At 34.5% G+C, this 16,091-nt stretch overlaps 2 protein-coding genes across 3 annotated transcripts; one reads left to right on the top strand and one right to left on the bottom strand.

Moving 5' to 3' along the window:
* Positions 1-697: 697 nt before the first annotated feature.
* Positions 698-4,828, bottom strand: LOC128389058 (cation-independent mannose-6-phosphate receptor-like). The gene is made up of 2 exons (XM_053348566.1): positions 1,420-4,828; positions 698-1,259 (listed from the first exon to the last, which is right to left on the bottom strand). Exons 1-2 carry the CDS (start codon positions 4,488-4,490, stop codon positions 1,142-1,144), a joined length of 3,189 nt encoding a protein of 1,062 aa, XP_053204541.1. The 5' UTR covers positions 4,491-4,828; the 3' UTR covers positions 698-1,141.
* A 770-nt stretch (positions 4,829-5,598) lies between these two features.
* On the top strand, positions 5,599-16,073 carry LOC128389055 (serine-rich adhesin for platelets-like). Of its 2 annotated transcripts, XM_053348563.1 has the most exons (5): positions 5,599-5,739; positions 5,874-6,068; positions 6,176-8,320; positions 8,497-11,339; positions 11,753-16,073. In XM_053348563.1, exons 3-5 carry the CDS (start codon positions 7,938-7,940, stop codon positions 15,967-15,969), a joined length of 7,443 nt encoding a protein of 2,480 aa, XP_053204538.1. In that variant the 5' UTR covers positions 5,599-5,739; positions 5,874-6,068; positions 6,176-7,937; the 3' UTR covers positions 15,970-16,073. The 2 variants fall into 2 exon arrangements, with proteins under 2 accessions (XP_053204538.1, XP_053204539.1); XM_053348564.1 differs by lacking the exon at positions 5,599-5,739 and having other exon boundaries at positions 5,746-6,068.
* The last annotated feature ends 18 nt before the right edge of the window (positions 16,074-16,091 follow it).

Genomic DNA, 16,091 nt, shown 5'->3' with positions numbered 1-16,091 from the left:
TTTCCCTTTTTTTCTTCAAGGTAACAACAATTAAGATGATAATTGAAACAATTGATTAGATTTTTTGTTTCTAAAAGCTAATCAGTTATGATTAAGATGATTAACTAACTATTAATGACATGGGGCATTAACCTTACAATCAAAAAACAATAACAATCAGATTGTGTTTGTTTTTATGGATTAATTAGTTTACTCAAAGGTAAGTGAATCATTAAATCATTTAAATTGCTGACAATTAACGTCTCATTAATGAAAACATAATTTTGTTATTACTTGTCAATAGTTGGATTAAATGATCACCAATCAACAATCAAAAATCAACAATACATTCAGACAAATTAATTGTTATCACAATTGGAGATGAAAATTTTTCCATATATTCAGCTGATCAGTAAAGGAAAAGTTCAAGAGCAATTTATTAATCATCTATAATTAAAAAGGAAAAAACAAACTAATCATTTACAGCTTGTTAATACCTTTAATTGTTGACAACAAATTGTTGTTTAAATTGTTTCCATTGCTCTCACATGAAAAGAGCAATTAAATGAGAGAGAAAAAACATTAATTGTTAATTACAAACTCGGAGTTGTAATTTGATTTCGTTTGTTTAACCAATAAAACAACCAAAGGAAATTCAATATTTCCAACCAGTTGAGTGAATAATTAACACGACAATTAAATAGGAAGAATGATTGTGAAAAAAAGATAATTCGAAGTTTAATTTACAATAACATAATAGAGAACAATTAGATTTGTTATGTTTGTTGGTTGGTGTTTTTTTTTTGGATGAGGTTGTTTCTCATTCTCGTAATTGAATGAGAGATATGGTTGATTTTTGTTCTTGGTGGTTGAATTTTGATTAAGGTGGAAAAGTGGAAGTGGCGGTGGTGGTGTATGTGGAAAGTTGGTGGATTTGATTGGAAGAAAAGAAAGAAATAGAATAGGAGAAATGATCCTTTTCTATGACATTATCGTTTTTCTATCAACCCAAAATGCTAACAGTCTTTTAGAAAATAAGTTTTTGACTTTTTTTACACAGAAATTTAACTTTTTCTTTTTTTCGCTTATAAAAACGTTTCCACTTGAAATTTAAAATTCTTTGTTTTTCTTTTTCTTCTTCGACACCTTCTTCTCTCTTGGACTAAAGATCATCATTTATGGAAACTAATTTTGTGGAATCGGACGAAACTTGAGAATAGTGGAACGATGTGATTACCGGAGCCCGGAATTTGCTTCGGATCCAATGGACTAGATAATTCCTGTTAGAAAATGAAAGATAATGTAAGAGGTAGAAAGAGAGAGAGAGAATGGAATAGAAAAAGAAAAAATTGTGTGACTAATGGCTCGAATTTTTTTGGGTTCGTATTGAATAAAAATGGATCAACTAAAGGATTCTAGGAAATTCATGGGGGAACCAACCTTTTTTCTCGATCACTTAGACGGAATGCAACCCAAGCCAATGGACCCACGGCGAAAATCATAACACAAATTACTAGAAGAAAAGCACCAAATAGAGATGCTGTCGATGAACCGTTTCGTCCAAAGAAATTGGACTCAGAGTTTACTGATGACTCTTCTAGTTTGGCAATGAAATCAGTGGACAACATTTTACCTGAACAAACCATTGATGTGTCCCAGATGAAAATGTAATCGCAATCATTTGATTCGTAAAAGAATCGAGGTGAACCAATACCCGATTCGGCACTACTACATTGAAAGAATATTGTTGAGGTTACATTTTTACGAGCATTTTTACCACATTTTTGATGATTATTTGCCGTTAATTTGAGCTTCATTTTGGTTCCTTGGGTAACCATCATCTCGGTTTCAAGAGAGCCAATGTCACGTTCAAGTGTACCATTGATTTCTCTCTGACAAATGGCTGCATTTTTACAATTTCCTTTTGAATTATCATTTTTACCAGTAAGATTAATTGTGTAATTATATTTTCCATCAGTTACAGTGTGATGGGTATGGAAAATTTCACTCATATTAATTGCCATGTTAATTTCGAGGTCAGGCCTTTTATCGATGAAATAATTACCATTACGAATTAATTTACGTTCCTTTCGTTCTGGTTCATGATCAAAACAGGCAAGATATGTTTCCCATTCAAAATGATATTCACAATGAGTAAAATTGTCAACCTTTCGAGTGAACTTTGGATCACGATAAATTGAACTGCAGATAAGTTTAATCTTAGTTGTAACCGAATCAGTATGAGTACAAACGTCCGTTTTATCGTGTGCATAGGTAATCACAAGATTTTGTTTCGTCTGATCTGAATCGTACTCCATTGACATGGTCATCAAATCTTTCTGTCCCAATGGATGACCACAATGTTCAACACCGTCTATAAGATCACATTCAACCACAGAACTGTAACCATCAAATGCATGGTGATCCTTTGGAATCTTATTACACAAGTTAAAGTAGTAAACTTTATCTACCGGAGCGGCATTTGTTTTCCAGGCATGAGTTAGTGATGACAATTCTCGAAGATCAATAATTGAATTATTAAAACGATAGGTACAACTGGGAGGTTTTAGACCACAGACAAGTGCTGATTCAAGGAAAATCTTGTGAATACATTTATCGGTTTCTCTACGGACAAAGGTTGTCTTTCGATTGGATGAACATCGAATATCAATTTCAGATGACCAGGTTCTATCACCATCACAAAAGGATCCATTGAAAAATCGTAAAATTAAAGATTCACCTTGGAAAAAATATTCACTATTATTAGTTTGAAGATTTCCTAAGCTTAAATATCGTGGACTTGAATTACCACCAATAAGAGTCTCCTCTACACATAATGATGAATTGGAACACATTTTAGAGATTGTCATTTCTTTGTAATCTTTGCCTGAACCAACAGAGCAAACGTTAATGAAAAATGATTTGATTGTTGAGTTATTTTGTTCAGAGATCGGTGGAAGTGATGAAAAAACTTGGGTTAAATCGACTTTCAATTTGTTAAGTTGATCTTCAAAGATACATTGATGACTGTAAATTGGACGAGGTTGACAGACTAGACTTGTTTTCCATTCAAATAGCCATTCACAGTTTTGCAGATCATCTTCACTTAGTAAACTGGGTGAACCTTCACCAACATTACGATCACAAGAAAAGGTTATGTAGGTAACATAGGGTTTAGATGGATCTGAAGGGCAAGTGTCACCATCAGTGTAAAGAAGACTAATTTGATTGTTAAACAGTAATCTTGGTGGTGTCTTTGGTTGACCCAAGTTTCGACTTTTTGTTGCTGCTCCTTCATGATCAGTAGGAATGAAACAAGCTCCACTTGAATATGGACATTGGGGTAAACGATGAAGTCTAGGGTTAACTGGACTACAAGCATTAATGACAACAAAACCCTTTTTCAAAGGAACCAAAAAGTTACCCTCAGATTTACTGAAAGGAGTTAAATCAATACGATGAGTTGAATTTTGCCAAATACAATCAACATTATGAGTCATCTTGGGACAAGCATATTTAGTTTCCCAATGGATAATGTAAGTACGATTTGATTCCTTGATGAAATCAGGTTTTCCTTCACCGGCTGAATTGTTACAGATAAACAGGATTTCGCTAGCTCGAGGTGTCCTCTCAACATTACGATATGGATCACCATCTCCATAGGTAAGCTTAATTATACCATCCGAATAGATAACTTGATCATTCCATTGTCCAAGTGAATAGGTCATTTTACCATCTTTACTGTAGTGACAAATTCCAGAGTTTGGTGAACATCCAGTTGCATTAACTGGACCACAAACATTGATAAAATAATCATAACCATCTTCAGGAAAATCATAACCACCGGGTTTCTTTAAAGGTGATAAATCAAAAACCTTACTAATACTGGGAACATAAACTGAACAATCTTCCCCAATGACATCGGCTTTGGGACAAGCAGCAGCATCATACCATTCAATTAGAAATCGATTTGATCTTCGTTTAATCAGAATGGGTTGACTATTTTTTGAGCTTGGATTACAATGAAGGTAAATTTCAGTTGATAAATTTGTATTCTTCATGATAAAATGTATCGCCTCCATTGAATCATCAAAGGTAACCTTAAAATCATTAAAGTCACCAAATGAGGTGGTTTGATTTTCAATCATATTAACCATACAAACAGAAGAGTTAACTGAATCTCGACAACCACCATTAGGTAAAGCAGGTAATGTACTTGGTAATGGACGACACAGGTTAATAAATACATTTTGCTGAGATTGATCATTAGACATCCGGGTATTTAACAGCCAAGGTTGGTCTCCATCATTTCTCACCAAGGAACTTAAATTATATACATTTTTATTGACTGTTAACACACAAGTGGTTAAATTTAAACTAGCTTTGGTTTCAACACAATTTACAGGTGAGATGATAAACATAAAGATTAGAATGTAACAAGACGTAATCAGTCCAACAAACTGTGACCAGGATAACCTGGTACACCATTTGATAGGAATCCGTTTCTCCATACTCGGCAAAATATAAATCTAAATATATTTTATACTTCTTTCAGTATTTTTAAGGTAAAGATAGAGAGATAGAAAAGGGAACACAAAAAATAAACTGAACACCAGTAAAGAAGAAGAAAAGGAAAAATAGAATGAGAGAGAGAGAGAGAGAGAGAAAAAGAAAGAAATACAAAAAAGAAAATATTCTCTGTAGAATGAATCAGAAGGACACCTTACAGAAAGAGAAAAGGGTAGAGTTAAAGATGATAGAATTTGAGGCTTTTAGTGAATTACTGAGTTTTCTTTCAAAAAACAGATCAACAGGAAAATGGTGTCAATTGAGAGAGAAAATTTCACTAATAAATATAAGGGTTATACTAAATATTACTGTTAACAGTAGAAACATGAACAACAGGTAGCAACCAAAAAAAAAGCAGATATAAAGATGTAAATGTTTATAGATGGAAGGGAAAAAATTAATTGAAAACTACGACGTTAATTACATTTAACTAGGTGATTATTGTGTTCATCTCTGTGATTATGGAGAAAAACAATTTACTAATTAGATAAAACATGAGGAAAATATAGTTTGATAATCAACAGTCAACAGTCAACATGAAAGTAAATCTTTTGATTGAATAAAAGAAAAACCTTTTTGTCAACATCACGTGAGAATCGCCGAGAACCAATGAGAATCCAGCAAATTGAGTAACAAGATCAAGTTCAAGTTGATCATTTACTTTCCAAGTGATTGTTTGGATTAATATCGATTGTTTTACATTGTCGAATTAGTTTTCCTCTTCTTCTTGCAACAGATTTAATTAACGATGATTGAGGAAACAATTACAATTACAATTATAATAACTATTCGGAAGTGAAACGCCTTGTTTGGTTTGGTTAACTGTTGGTTGGAGGAACATTGGGTTTCATTGGAGATTTGGAGATTCCATTTAATTTTGGTTCATCTTTATATCGGAATCAAATTGGATAACCGGTGATCTTTTATTTTTCTTCCCGTTTTTGCCAATGTTTGTCATCATCCAAATGACAATTTATTATGAAGATAATCTTAATGGATCCAATGGTTGTATCAATGTCCAACAAGATGAAGATGATGACTATGATCATGTTTGGTTTTCCATTTAATGTTAATCATCTGATATGAAATGAAATTGCTTCTGTTTTCTACTAAACAAATATGAGAGATTAATATTTTTCAGTTTGATCAATCAAAAAAGATGATCCAGTCGTGGGAAATCTAATATAATCTGTAAGTTGATTATAGGAAATGATCATTGCTAATGGATAATCAACTTCTTCTAATGTTGTTGTTTTCATTTCTCATCCATGTTTATCTTTCTCTCTCTCTCTCCTTACCCCTGATGACTCAATACTCTTTGAAAGATGTAATTAACGTAAGGAAAATGCATAAGCTATATTGGGATGAGAAGATGAGAAAAAGGGAGAGTCAGACAGAGATAATGAGAGAGATAGAAACGATTTCCTCATAGAGATCTCTCTTTTTATCTTTATCCCCTCTCTTCATCTCTCTCACTCTTCATAATCATCTTCACAATTAATAATCTTCACTCTCTTCAGGTAAGTGTTTTTTTTTACTTGTAATCATTTTAACAAAAGAGAAAAACAATCAAGAGTCAATTTTCTTTACAATTTTCTTAATTGTTCTTATTCTTATTAATATTTAGTTACCTCGTTTTGCTTAGTTGGCGACATTTTCGTGATTCTAAAAATGGAAACCACCAGCAAATTGCCTTGTGTTCAATTCGATACATCAGATGGACCAGAAGAATCGGAAATGGTTTTTCTATCGAAGAAAAAATTACTCGAAGTGGCTTCAACTCCATTCTGGGTCAGATTACGAGCTACATTTTTCATCTCTTTCTGGATAATCTGGTTTACCATGTTAATCTCTTCCATGGTGATAATTGTTAAAACTCCTTATTGTCCAATCCCATCTAAAAGTCTAACTGATGGAATTCAAGGAAATTTGACTACTTTGTTAACCCAAACCGTAAATACTACACTGGATTCTCTTACAACTATCCAGTAAAATTGTGTCTCAATCTTTTGGCCTCTTTGATTGTAAGAATCAGTCGAAATCACAATCAATAAATTAATAATTTCTACCAGGAAAAAAAGAGAGAAACAAAATCATTTCAACAACGTGTTAAAACAACATCAAAATAACATTTTCGAAAGAGAAAGAAAAAAGAGAGAAAGTCCAATTAGCTCCATCAATCCCCAGAAGGATTTGTTCTAAATCAACAATTTAAGAAATTAATTAGTCATAAATTTCCCATGACAATTAAATAAAACAACAAGAAAACAAATGATGACAAACATTGACAAAAGGATAAAAGAGTCACCTCTAAAATCTGATAGAAACAAAGAGAAACCCCGAAAGAAAGAGCAAAACACAAACACAGAGCTAATTAACCCAATTAAAGCAAAAACAAAACCCAAACCAATCACAATTAAAAAAAGAAAAGAACAATAAAAACAAAATCAATTGATTATCAAAAAGTAGAAAGAAAAAAATCTCAACAAGTCAACAAGAGAAAAAGGAAAAGTAAAAACAACAAGATGATCCGAACAGTTGATGAGAAGAATTGAACAGAGAACAAACTAATACAAACTAACATAAACTAATGACGAAATTTAATCAAAATTAATTATGTAATTAAAAAGAAAATTAAAATAAAAGGTAAGAAATTAAATGTAATCATAAGAACCGCTTTTCTTTTGAAAGGCGAATCGACTCTCCCCCCATTCTGAGGGACCACTTATTCAGTGAAAGATGTTGAGGTGTTGCCCTTGGTTAATATACAGAAGAAAATAATTGTTTACTTTGATTGCTACTCCTTACTATTTATTTATTGGTGTCTATCTATTTTTAATTATCTTTTAATCATCACCATCATAATTATCACCGAGAAGACTGTTAACCAATATAATTCATCTTCACCTAATTGAGAATAACAATTTGGAATTTTAAATTTATTCTTTTTAACAAATGATTCAATTGGAAAAAGGAGAAAGTTAAGAGACTCGCTCTCTTTTTTTTTCTTCCTCTTGTTTGTGTTGTTTTTTTTCTTCTACTCTTGTTACTTGTTATCTATTTTTCTCTTTCTTTCTCTGTCTTTTTCCTTTCTAATTTTTTCTAATTTTTTCTTTTTTTTTCTTATTATTATTATCATTATTTACTATGATTCTCTTTCTTCTTCTTGTTGTTCAGCTTCAGCTTCTTACTGTGTAAATGTATCTCTTTTTTTACTGGTCTTCTCTTCTCGATGATCAGGCTTAACTGATTTTATCTGAAGAATAGAACAACAACAACAAAGAATCTTCCAAAATTCTGGTTGATCTTTTTCCTTTTTTTATTCGCCATTGAAAATTTTTTTTTTCCCTTCTCACCTTTTGGTTGACTAAATTTTCTGGTACAGGAAAATGCGGTTAAATGAGGGCCACCTGAAGACACCGGTCACTAAAACTGGTACTACAACTACTGGTAGAAGCGATCGTACTGACTCGGCAGATGAAAGTGATTCCTCAATGGTTTCTTCTAATAGTTCCTCGGGCAGTCAACAAAGTGATCGTAGTTCATCTGTTTGCTCATCACGAAGTTGTAGTTCTAGTGGAGATTCTTGTGATAGCTCTTCCTCTTCACATTTTAGTCGATCCTCTCGTAGCTGTCGTAGTTGCTCCTCGTGTAGTCGTCGATCACACAGTCGAAGTAACCGAAGTGTTTCCAGTTCAAGAAGTGTTAGTTCACGAAGTGGCTCAAGAAGCCAAAGTAGCAGTGGCTCATCATCTGGTTCTGGTTCATACAGGTGAGCAAATTATCGTAAATCAAAACATGGACTTTGGTTATATTTGGATAATATTTTCTTAGCTTTTCTCTACTTTAACGGAGATAATTTCATTCGATAAACAATATCCTTGTTATCTTTACTAATTCTCTATACAAATTATCAATTTTACTAATTATTTTATTATCTTTCTACAGCTCGAGTGGGTCAGATAGTGATAGTAGTAGTAGCAGTTCCTCCTTAACAAATAGGACACTTAGTTCGAGAGGGAGACGTTCACGGACAAGAACAATTAAAAGGAGTTTAACCATTGATAAAAATCTTTCTATCAACTCGTTGCATTTAAATCCTCAAACGCCAATCTCTCGACCTTCATCTGTTTCTTGTGGAAGTTGTAGTCCATCAGTTAGTGTTATCAGCGGTGGTTTACCAAATAAGATTCGTGATCCAGCCGAAGAGAGGCAGCGACTTCGTTCTTACCGAATTCCTCATCTACAAAATCGTGATACACCTTCTTCTTTAGTCAATCAAAACTCTATGACCGCACAAAATTCTGGACAAAAGATGACCCATTCTAATCCATCTTCATCAGTAACAACACTTAAAACAACATCAAATGGGCCCAATTCACACAATAGAACCAAGAAAACTCAACCATCAACAGCAACCGTTGCAGTACAAGTTCAAACCGATTGTGCTGATCTTACATTAGTACCAACGACGACGACGACGACAGCAACAACAACAACATCATCATCATCCTCTCATGTTAAGAAAGCTAATAGCAAGAAAACCATTGAAAGTGTCGGTGTCGGTATTGGTTGTGGTTCAGTAATGATGATTGGTGATAAATTAAAAAGTGGACCTAAAAATAAAGTGAAACTGAAAAAGATGAAAAAAACTGGTACCATTGTAAATACGAGTATTAATTCAATATCATTAGCTGAACTCAATTCGATTGATAGTAAAAAAATTTCCCGTTCAATACCTGATGATGCAATTTGTTCAAATTTGCATTTAAATCTGAACGAAGCTTCAACCAGTCGATCTCTTAACAAATTAACCTCAACCGTTAAAAGTACCAATAATAGTAACAATAATAATTCAAGTACGGAAAAGTTAACCTCCAAATTACAAGAAAAATGTAAAACATTTAGTAGCCAAAATTTTACCAATCGTCGTTTAAAAAGTTCAACAAAAACTGATATTAATACTACGATAAATTTACCGGCAGGTCCGGTGACAACATCGACATCATCGGTGTCTCTTTTAAGGGAACTCACCTCTCCCGATAGTGGGATGCAATCTCAGGGAGAATCGCCAAACCAAAATTCTGGAATTAACCTTGAAACCGATTTAAGTTCAACTTTTACAACGGTTAAACCGAAATCATCAAAAACCTATCAAAGCAAAAAACAACAACAATTACCCATTAATCCCCAAATTGTTGAAAATCCTGTTAATCCACAGCTTGATCATCAAGTTAATCTAAATCATCAAACGGTTACTACAACATCAACACGAACTCGCCAATCAACATCAAATCCAATTGTAAATAATATTAATACCACGGGTGTTGTTGTTAATGGTGAGGATAATAACAATAAAATAATGCCAATCAAGATCAAGATAAAAGTGAAAAATACTCGATCAAAAAATAAAGTTGATTCGAAGTATCAAGTTGTACCTTCAACAATGGAAAGTTCGAGTGTTACAACTTGTAAATCAAGTACAGTTGAAAGTAATATCCAAACTAAATTAATATCCAAGGAGGAAAATTGTAAACACCAACAATCAACATCATCATCGTCATTAACCATCATGAAAGTAAAAGAGTCAATTGAACCATCAAATATAACACATACTCTTTCACCGGATCCAATTCCTATTCCTCCGCTGCCACCACCACCACCACCACCACCGCCGGCACCACCATCTCAAGCAGCTTTATTATCTCCTATTAAATCATCGACTAGTGAGTTGATCCAATTAACGGAGATGCTTTTGGACATGTCTTCATCTTCATCAGCATTTTCGACACTATTTCCTTCATCAACTTCATCTTCCACCACTGCGAATGTTGAATCTAAATTAACTCTACCAGAATCCAGCAACTCGGCGGCTACGTTACCAACAAAGGCTCCTGTTGTCATAACTTCATCCACATCTCAACGGAAAGAAGATGATCTTGAACTTTTAGTTCGAAGTATTCGTGATTCAATAAATAATCAATTCCAACCAGAAAAAGAAGATGAATTTGAGCTTAATCAATGTTTTATTCCAAAATCAGGTGATGTTCCTGCAACATCATCATCGACTCCTTCGATAACTAAAACATCATCAACTAAATCAACAACAAAATCGACATCCAATCTAACTGTATCTTCCTCATCTAAATTATCCTCATCTAAAACGGGTTCGTCTTCATCTAAATCAACATTTGACTCAACGATGATAGCAACTTGTTCATCTGAACCTTCATCAACGGTAATATCATTAACAACACCTTCGACCTCTGGTACAACATCGATCTCTCCTCGAGAAGGTTCAATTGAGGGTAAAATCATTACACCCAAATTTACCTTCAGCCATTCGTCTATTCACCGTTCAAAGAATTCTCATTCTCGCCGTCGAAAGAAACACAGATCACTTTTTCTACCTGACAAGGAGAAACCGATGGCAGCCGATGCAAGTCACCTGATCGCCATCGAGAATCTCACCTCATTTTTTAGCTTCCTTAAGATCTCATCGAAAGAGATGAATTTAAACGATTTCAAGAATCGCCCGTGTCTCTTTAAATGTATGAAATATCTCTCTCACTATCGGCGTAACAATTATCACTCATCTAAACGGAACTTATCATCAGCGGCATCAGCCAATTCATCTCAAGCCGTTGGCTCAAATTCTGGGTCAAGATCTGGCGGTGGTTCTAGTGAACGCGGTAACAGCGGTGGTAAAAAGGGTAAAAAGGGTAAAAAGAAAAGCAAAGATCTCGATGAAACCACCGGTGGGAAAAGAGGATCTTCTCAAGCGACTCTGGGTAATTATTATTACCTTTTAATTGCGATTGATTGTTGAGGATTTTTATTTGATTAATTTCCTTGTATCGTACAACTTAACAAGATTAATGTTTAGTATTTTATAATCAATTAGTTTCTTTATATGATTCGATAAGCTATTGATTGATTGATTGTCTATTAATATAAATTGCTGATGATGATAAGAGGGATAATTTTTGTTCAGAGTTAATTTTGTTATAATAATTATCAAGTCAATAGACTTGTACATCTGCCCATGAATTGATTAGGTTCTGTTTTTTAATCATCATCATGATCAAATCATCAGATAATCATTACTACTAAGATTGAAAGGAAATAGTGAAATAATTAATTTAGATTGTTGTATTGTGGCTTAAGATTTTCTAATTCTTTCAATTTTTTTTCCTTTTTTCAGGTGAATCAAGTTCGGGATCTAAAGTAGCTGAGCAGCGATTACCTCTCAAGAAACGGCATCATCGTCACATCGAGACAAAGAGTGAGAAACAATCAGCTAATCTCACTAATCAGGGTAATACCAATGTAAATACTAATAATGTTAATAGTGCAAGTACCAATGCAATATCATCATCCTCTTCATCAACTGTAACTGAAGTTAAATCAACTCTAAACAACAACCGTGGTGGAGGAGGTGATGGTAAATCACCATCAGTAGTTGGTACAAATAGCAATAATAATAATAATAGTAACAGTAATAATCATCAAAATAGTAATACAACTAACAGTAATAATCAAAGCACATCACCTAAATCCCGTCGAAATGCAAATCGAGTTACTCAAAAATGTGAAAATCGATCTCGAGCAAAATTATCATCATCATCATCATTAAAATCAATTGATGAACGTAAATCTTATCCTCCATCTTCTCGTCGTACAAGACAAAGCAATGCAAAAATCAATGTTAATAATGTACAAAATAATAATGATAATATTAATTGTGTAAAAATTAACAATCAACAAGCATCATCGAGTAATGGTAATGATGGTGATGAGGATAAACCAATGGTACCGATCAACAATACAACACAACTTGTAACCAAGGAAACAGGCAATGAGCAGGATTTTGAGGTTGATCCAGAGAAAAGGACAAGAAAGGTAACTCAAATTTGCCCCGGGCATGATGATCTAGGTAAAAGTAGCACCACCACTAGTGATGACTCCCCAACTATAGGCCCACCTCTGGTAGGGAGACCAGAGGAAGGAGGAAAAACCAATATTAACATTGGTGGGATATCAAGCAAATCTTTTACTGTTGGAGGCCATAATGGTAAACTTAACTCAACCATTCCTGTGACATCTTTATTGTCTTCAACCTCCTCTTCATCTAAATTGACTAATTGTTTAACTACAGAATCATCATCTAGTAATTTATTATCTAAATCTATTGTTACCTCATCATCTTCACTAATTGATACAACAACATCATCACCAACAACAACAACAACAACAATAACTGAACCAACGGATATCATTTCTTTATCATCTTCTTCTTCCTCTTCCACCATTGTTGTTGTTGCTCCTTCTTTAGATTCAACAATTCAGTCAACAAATAAGTCACCTTTACATGTTGATTTAAATTGTAACCCTGAAAGTGATAAAGTAATTAGCGGGAATATTATTGTTGATAATAGTAAAGAAGCTCAATTTGCTGTTGGCGTGGTTAGTGATAAAGAAAACATTATCACAACGGAACCTCTTGAGAAAAAATCAACACCAATTAATTATAGTGAGCAATGTGTTCTTACAAAAAATGATTACCATGAGAAATTGGTATCTACACCATCATCATCACCATCTTTATCAACATCAACAACAACAACAACAACAACAACAACTTCAATCATCAACACTTCATCTACATCTACATCGATTGTTAATTCTGGTGACATGCATAAATCTGAGCGTAAAAGAGGCTCAAGTAAATCAATTAAACCATCGACTTCCGCTGCCTCTAATAATCAACAGGATAAAACCTGTAACTCAATTAAACCAACTAATGGATCAAAAGATGATGTCTTGGAAAAATCTAGTGTCCATAACGAGGTGACCCTTTCCTTAGCCGCTAGTAGTGAGTTGAATGGCGATAAAGATACAAAGGAATTGGCTATGATTGGGGTTAAAGGTGCTAATGTCATCACCATCGAGGCAAAGTCGACCGGTGATCTAAAAAAGCCAAGAGTTGCCAAGAAAAGACGCCTTATCAATAGGACAGGATTTGTTAAAACAAAGAAGAAAAAGAAAAATATCCCCAAGGTGATTAGCCCGATCGATCCTGTTCCCACCCTTACCCTAAACTCTGAGAAAGCTGATGAAAGTATTAACCCAAACAATGGTACAAGTGATAAAATGGTGACTGAACTGGTTAATGATTTAGATTCGAAAAGTACCAATAATAATAATAGACTTAATGGTGAGATTCAAGGTGAATCATCTAATTTTCTATTGACACCGACACCAGAAGAAACCAAATCTAAACCAAATTCTAGTCTTAACACCAATGAATCTAATGAATTACCACCACCAGTTTCTAAACCAGCGAGAGGAAGGAAAAGACATTTAAACACAAATGGTTCTGATGAGCAAATTATTCCGAGCAAAGTTGCTAATTTGTCACCATCAGCATCACCTTTAACACCATTGCGAACTTCCAGACAAATGGCCTTGGCTCGAGATAAATTGGAAATTAAAAATGTTCCAGTTGCACCTAAGCGGGTTAGTGGTGGAAGGAAAATAAACAAAAAAGAAATGTCTAAATCGAGCTCTTCTTCAAAGAAATCCATTGAATCTTCAGGAGATTCTCTTCCACCTCCACCACCACCTCCTCCTCTTTCATCATCATCATCTTCATCTTCTCGGCGATCACTTCGTGAGAGTAAAAGTCAACCACCATCATCAACAACAACACCGACGACCAAATCAAGTGGCTCATCTTCCGCATCATCATCTTCCCCTTCAGTACAAAATAAAGATAAACAAGTTGAAAATAATACCCAACTTGTCGTGATTGAAGTCACCCCACCTTCATCAAATTCAACTACTGGTGAAGGCGGTGGCAGTGGTAAAAAGAGAAAATCAAATCAACCAAAGACAAAAAATCCTTCTTATTTACCCCAGAGGAAAACACTTAAAGCGGGTTTATTTTCCTCAGCATTTAAAGCGGAAGCACCTGAAGGTAGTTTACAAACAGCGGCAAATTTTACCGCCACCGAGTCAACCCAATCAACTCAATCTACTATGTCAAGTGAGGATCTGGAAACAGTTCCACCAAGTCCAAGTGGTTCTACCGGTGGTGGTGTCGGTGGCCCTTCATCATCTTCCGCTGATGTAATGAAAACAATTCCCGAAGATGAAGAGTTAGATGCAAGATATTCAACTCTTTTACCTCCACCATTATATGCCGGTCAAAAGGTTCGGCGAACTCGTTCTGATTTTAAATTACCCTACGACATTTGGATCCAATCAACTAGAGGTCAATTAATTGGATCTAAACTTAATTCATCTTGTAGTAGTAATTATAAAAAGATCCGATCAAATGTATTTGTTAATGTAAAACCCGTTTCAGTGGATGAAGAGCAATCATGTAATTGTAAAAAGCCCGTTGAACCCACGGAAAAAGGTTGCCTATCGGACTGTCTTAATCGTTTGATGTATGTTGAATGTTCACCCAATCTCTGTCCCTGTGGTGATCAATGTGCCAACCAACGGATGCAAAAACATGACTGGTCTCCCGGCCTGGAGCGGTTTGAAACACCAGATCGAGGTTGGGGTGTTCGAACCACTGAATCAATTCAAGCAAATAATTTTATCCTCGAATACATTGGCGAGGTGGTTAACGAGAAAGAGTTTAGATATCGAATGGTCGAAAGGTACAATAATGATCCACATCATTATTGTCTTAATCTAGACGCTGGTTTGGTCATTGATGGTTATCGATTAGCAAATGAAGGTCGATACGTGAATCACAGTTGCGAACCCAATTGTGAGATGCAAAAATGGTCAGTCGGTGGTTATTATCGAGTCGGACTATTTGCTCTGCGAAACATTGAACCAGGAGAAGAATTGACCTACGATTATAATTTCGATTGTTTCAATCGAGAAACCCAACAAGTCTGTAGATGTGGATCATCAAAGTGCCGTGGGGTAATCGGAGGACGAACCCAGCGTAATAATGGTTCCCTTGCAAAGAAAGAGGAAAAGAAAGGTTTATACGAGGGAATTTGTATAATTAAAAAGTGTGCCGCCAACTCGACAAATCGCCGAAAAGATGGAAATTTGTCCAAAATTGGGAACAGTGGTACCGTCGAAGAGATCGGTAAATCCCGAAATCGAGCCAACTTAATGAAACCCTTATCCTATCATTCGAGTTGTTACATTTTAAAACATAAATTGTTTTTACTTCGAAATTACGAGAAGCTTCGTCATCTTCGAGCCAAAAGGAATGCGAAAAAATCAACAACAAACACCAATGGTACCGATAAAGAGGCCACGACAATTTCAACAAAATCGACAAAAGTTAAATCGATGAAGGATAAAAGTGATATGGTTCTTGCGTTACTTTCAATGAATTCAACTCGATCCGTTCGTACCCGAACATTAACTAAAGATGATAATTAGTTATCAATTTTAACTTCTATTAATTTGTTTTTACTTTTATCGTATACATTTAAAAATTAATCAATTACACAAAACAACAACAACAAAGTTAATTTATCAATTTATATCTCACTTTCTTTGTA

The sequence above is a fragment of the Panonychus citri genome, unplaced genomic scaffold, assembly GCF_014898815.1.
Source record: "Panonychus citri isolate SS breed McGregor unplaced genomic scaffold, ASM1489881v1 Contig00104, whole genome shotgun sequence".
Classification (NCBI taxonomy): Eukaryota; Metazoa; Arthropoda; class Arachnida; order Trombidiformes; family Tetranychidae; genus Panonychus; species Panonychus citri.
Note: the sequence above shows the minus strand (reverse complement) of the source record. Positions and strands in the feature narration are given on the sequence as shown.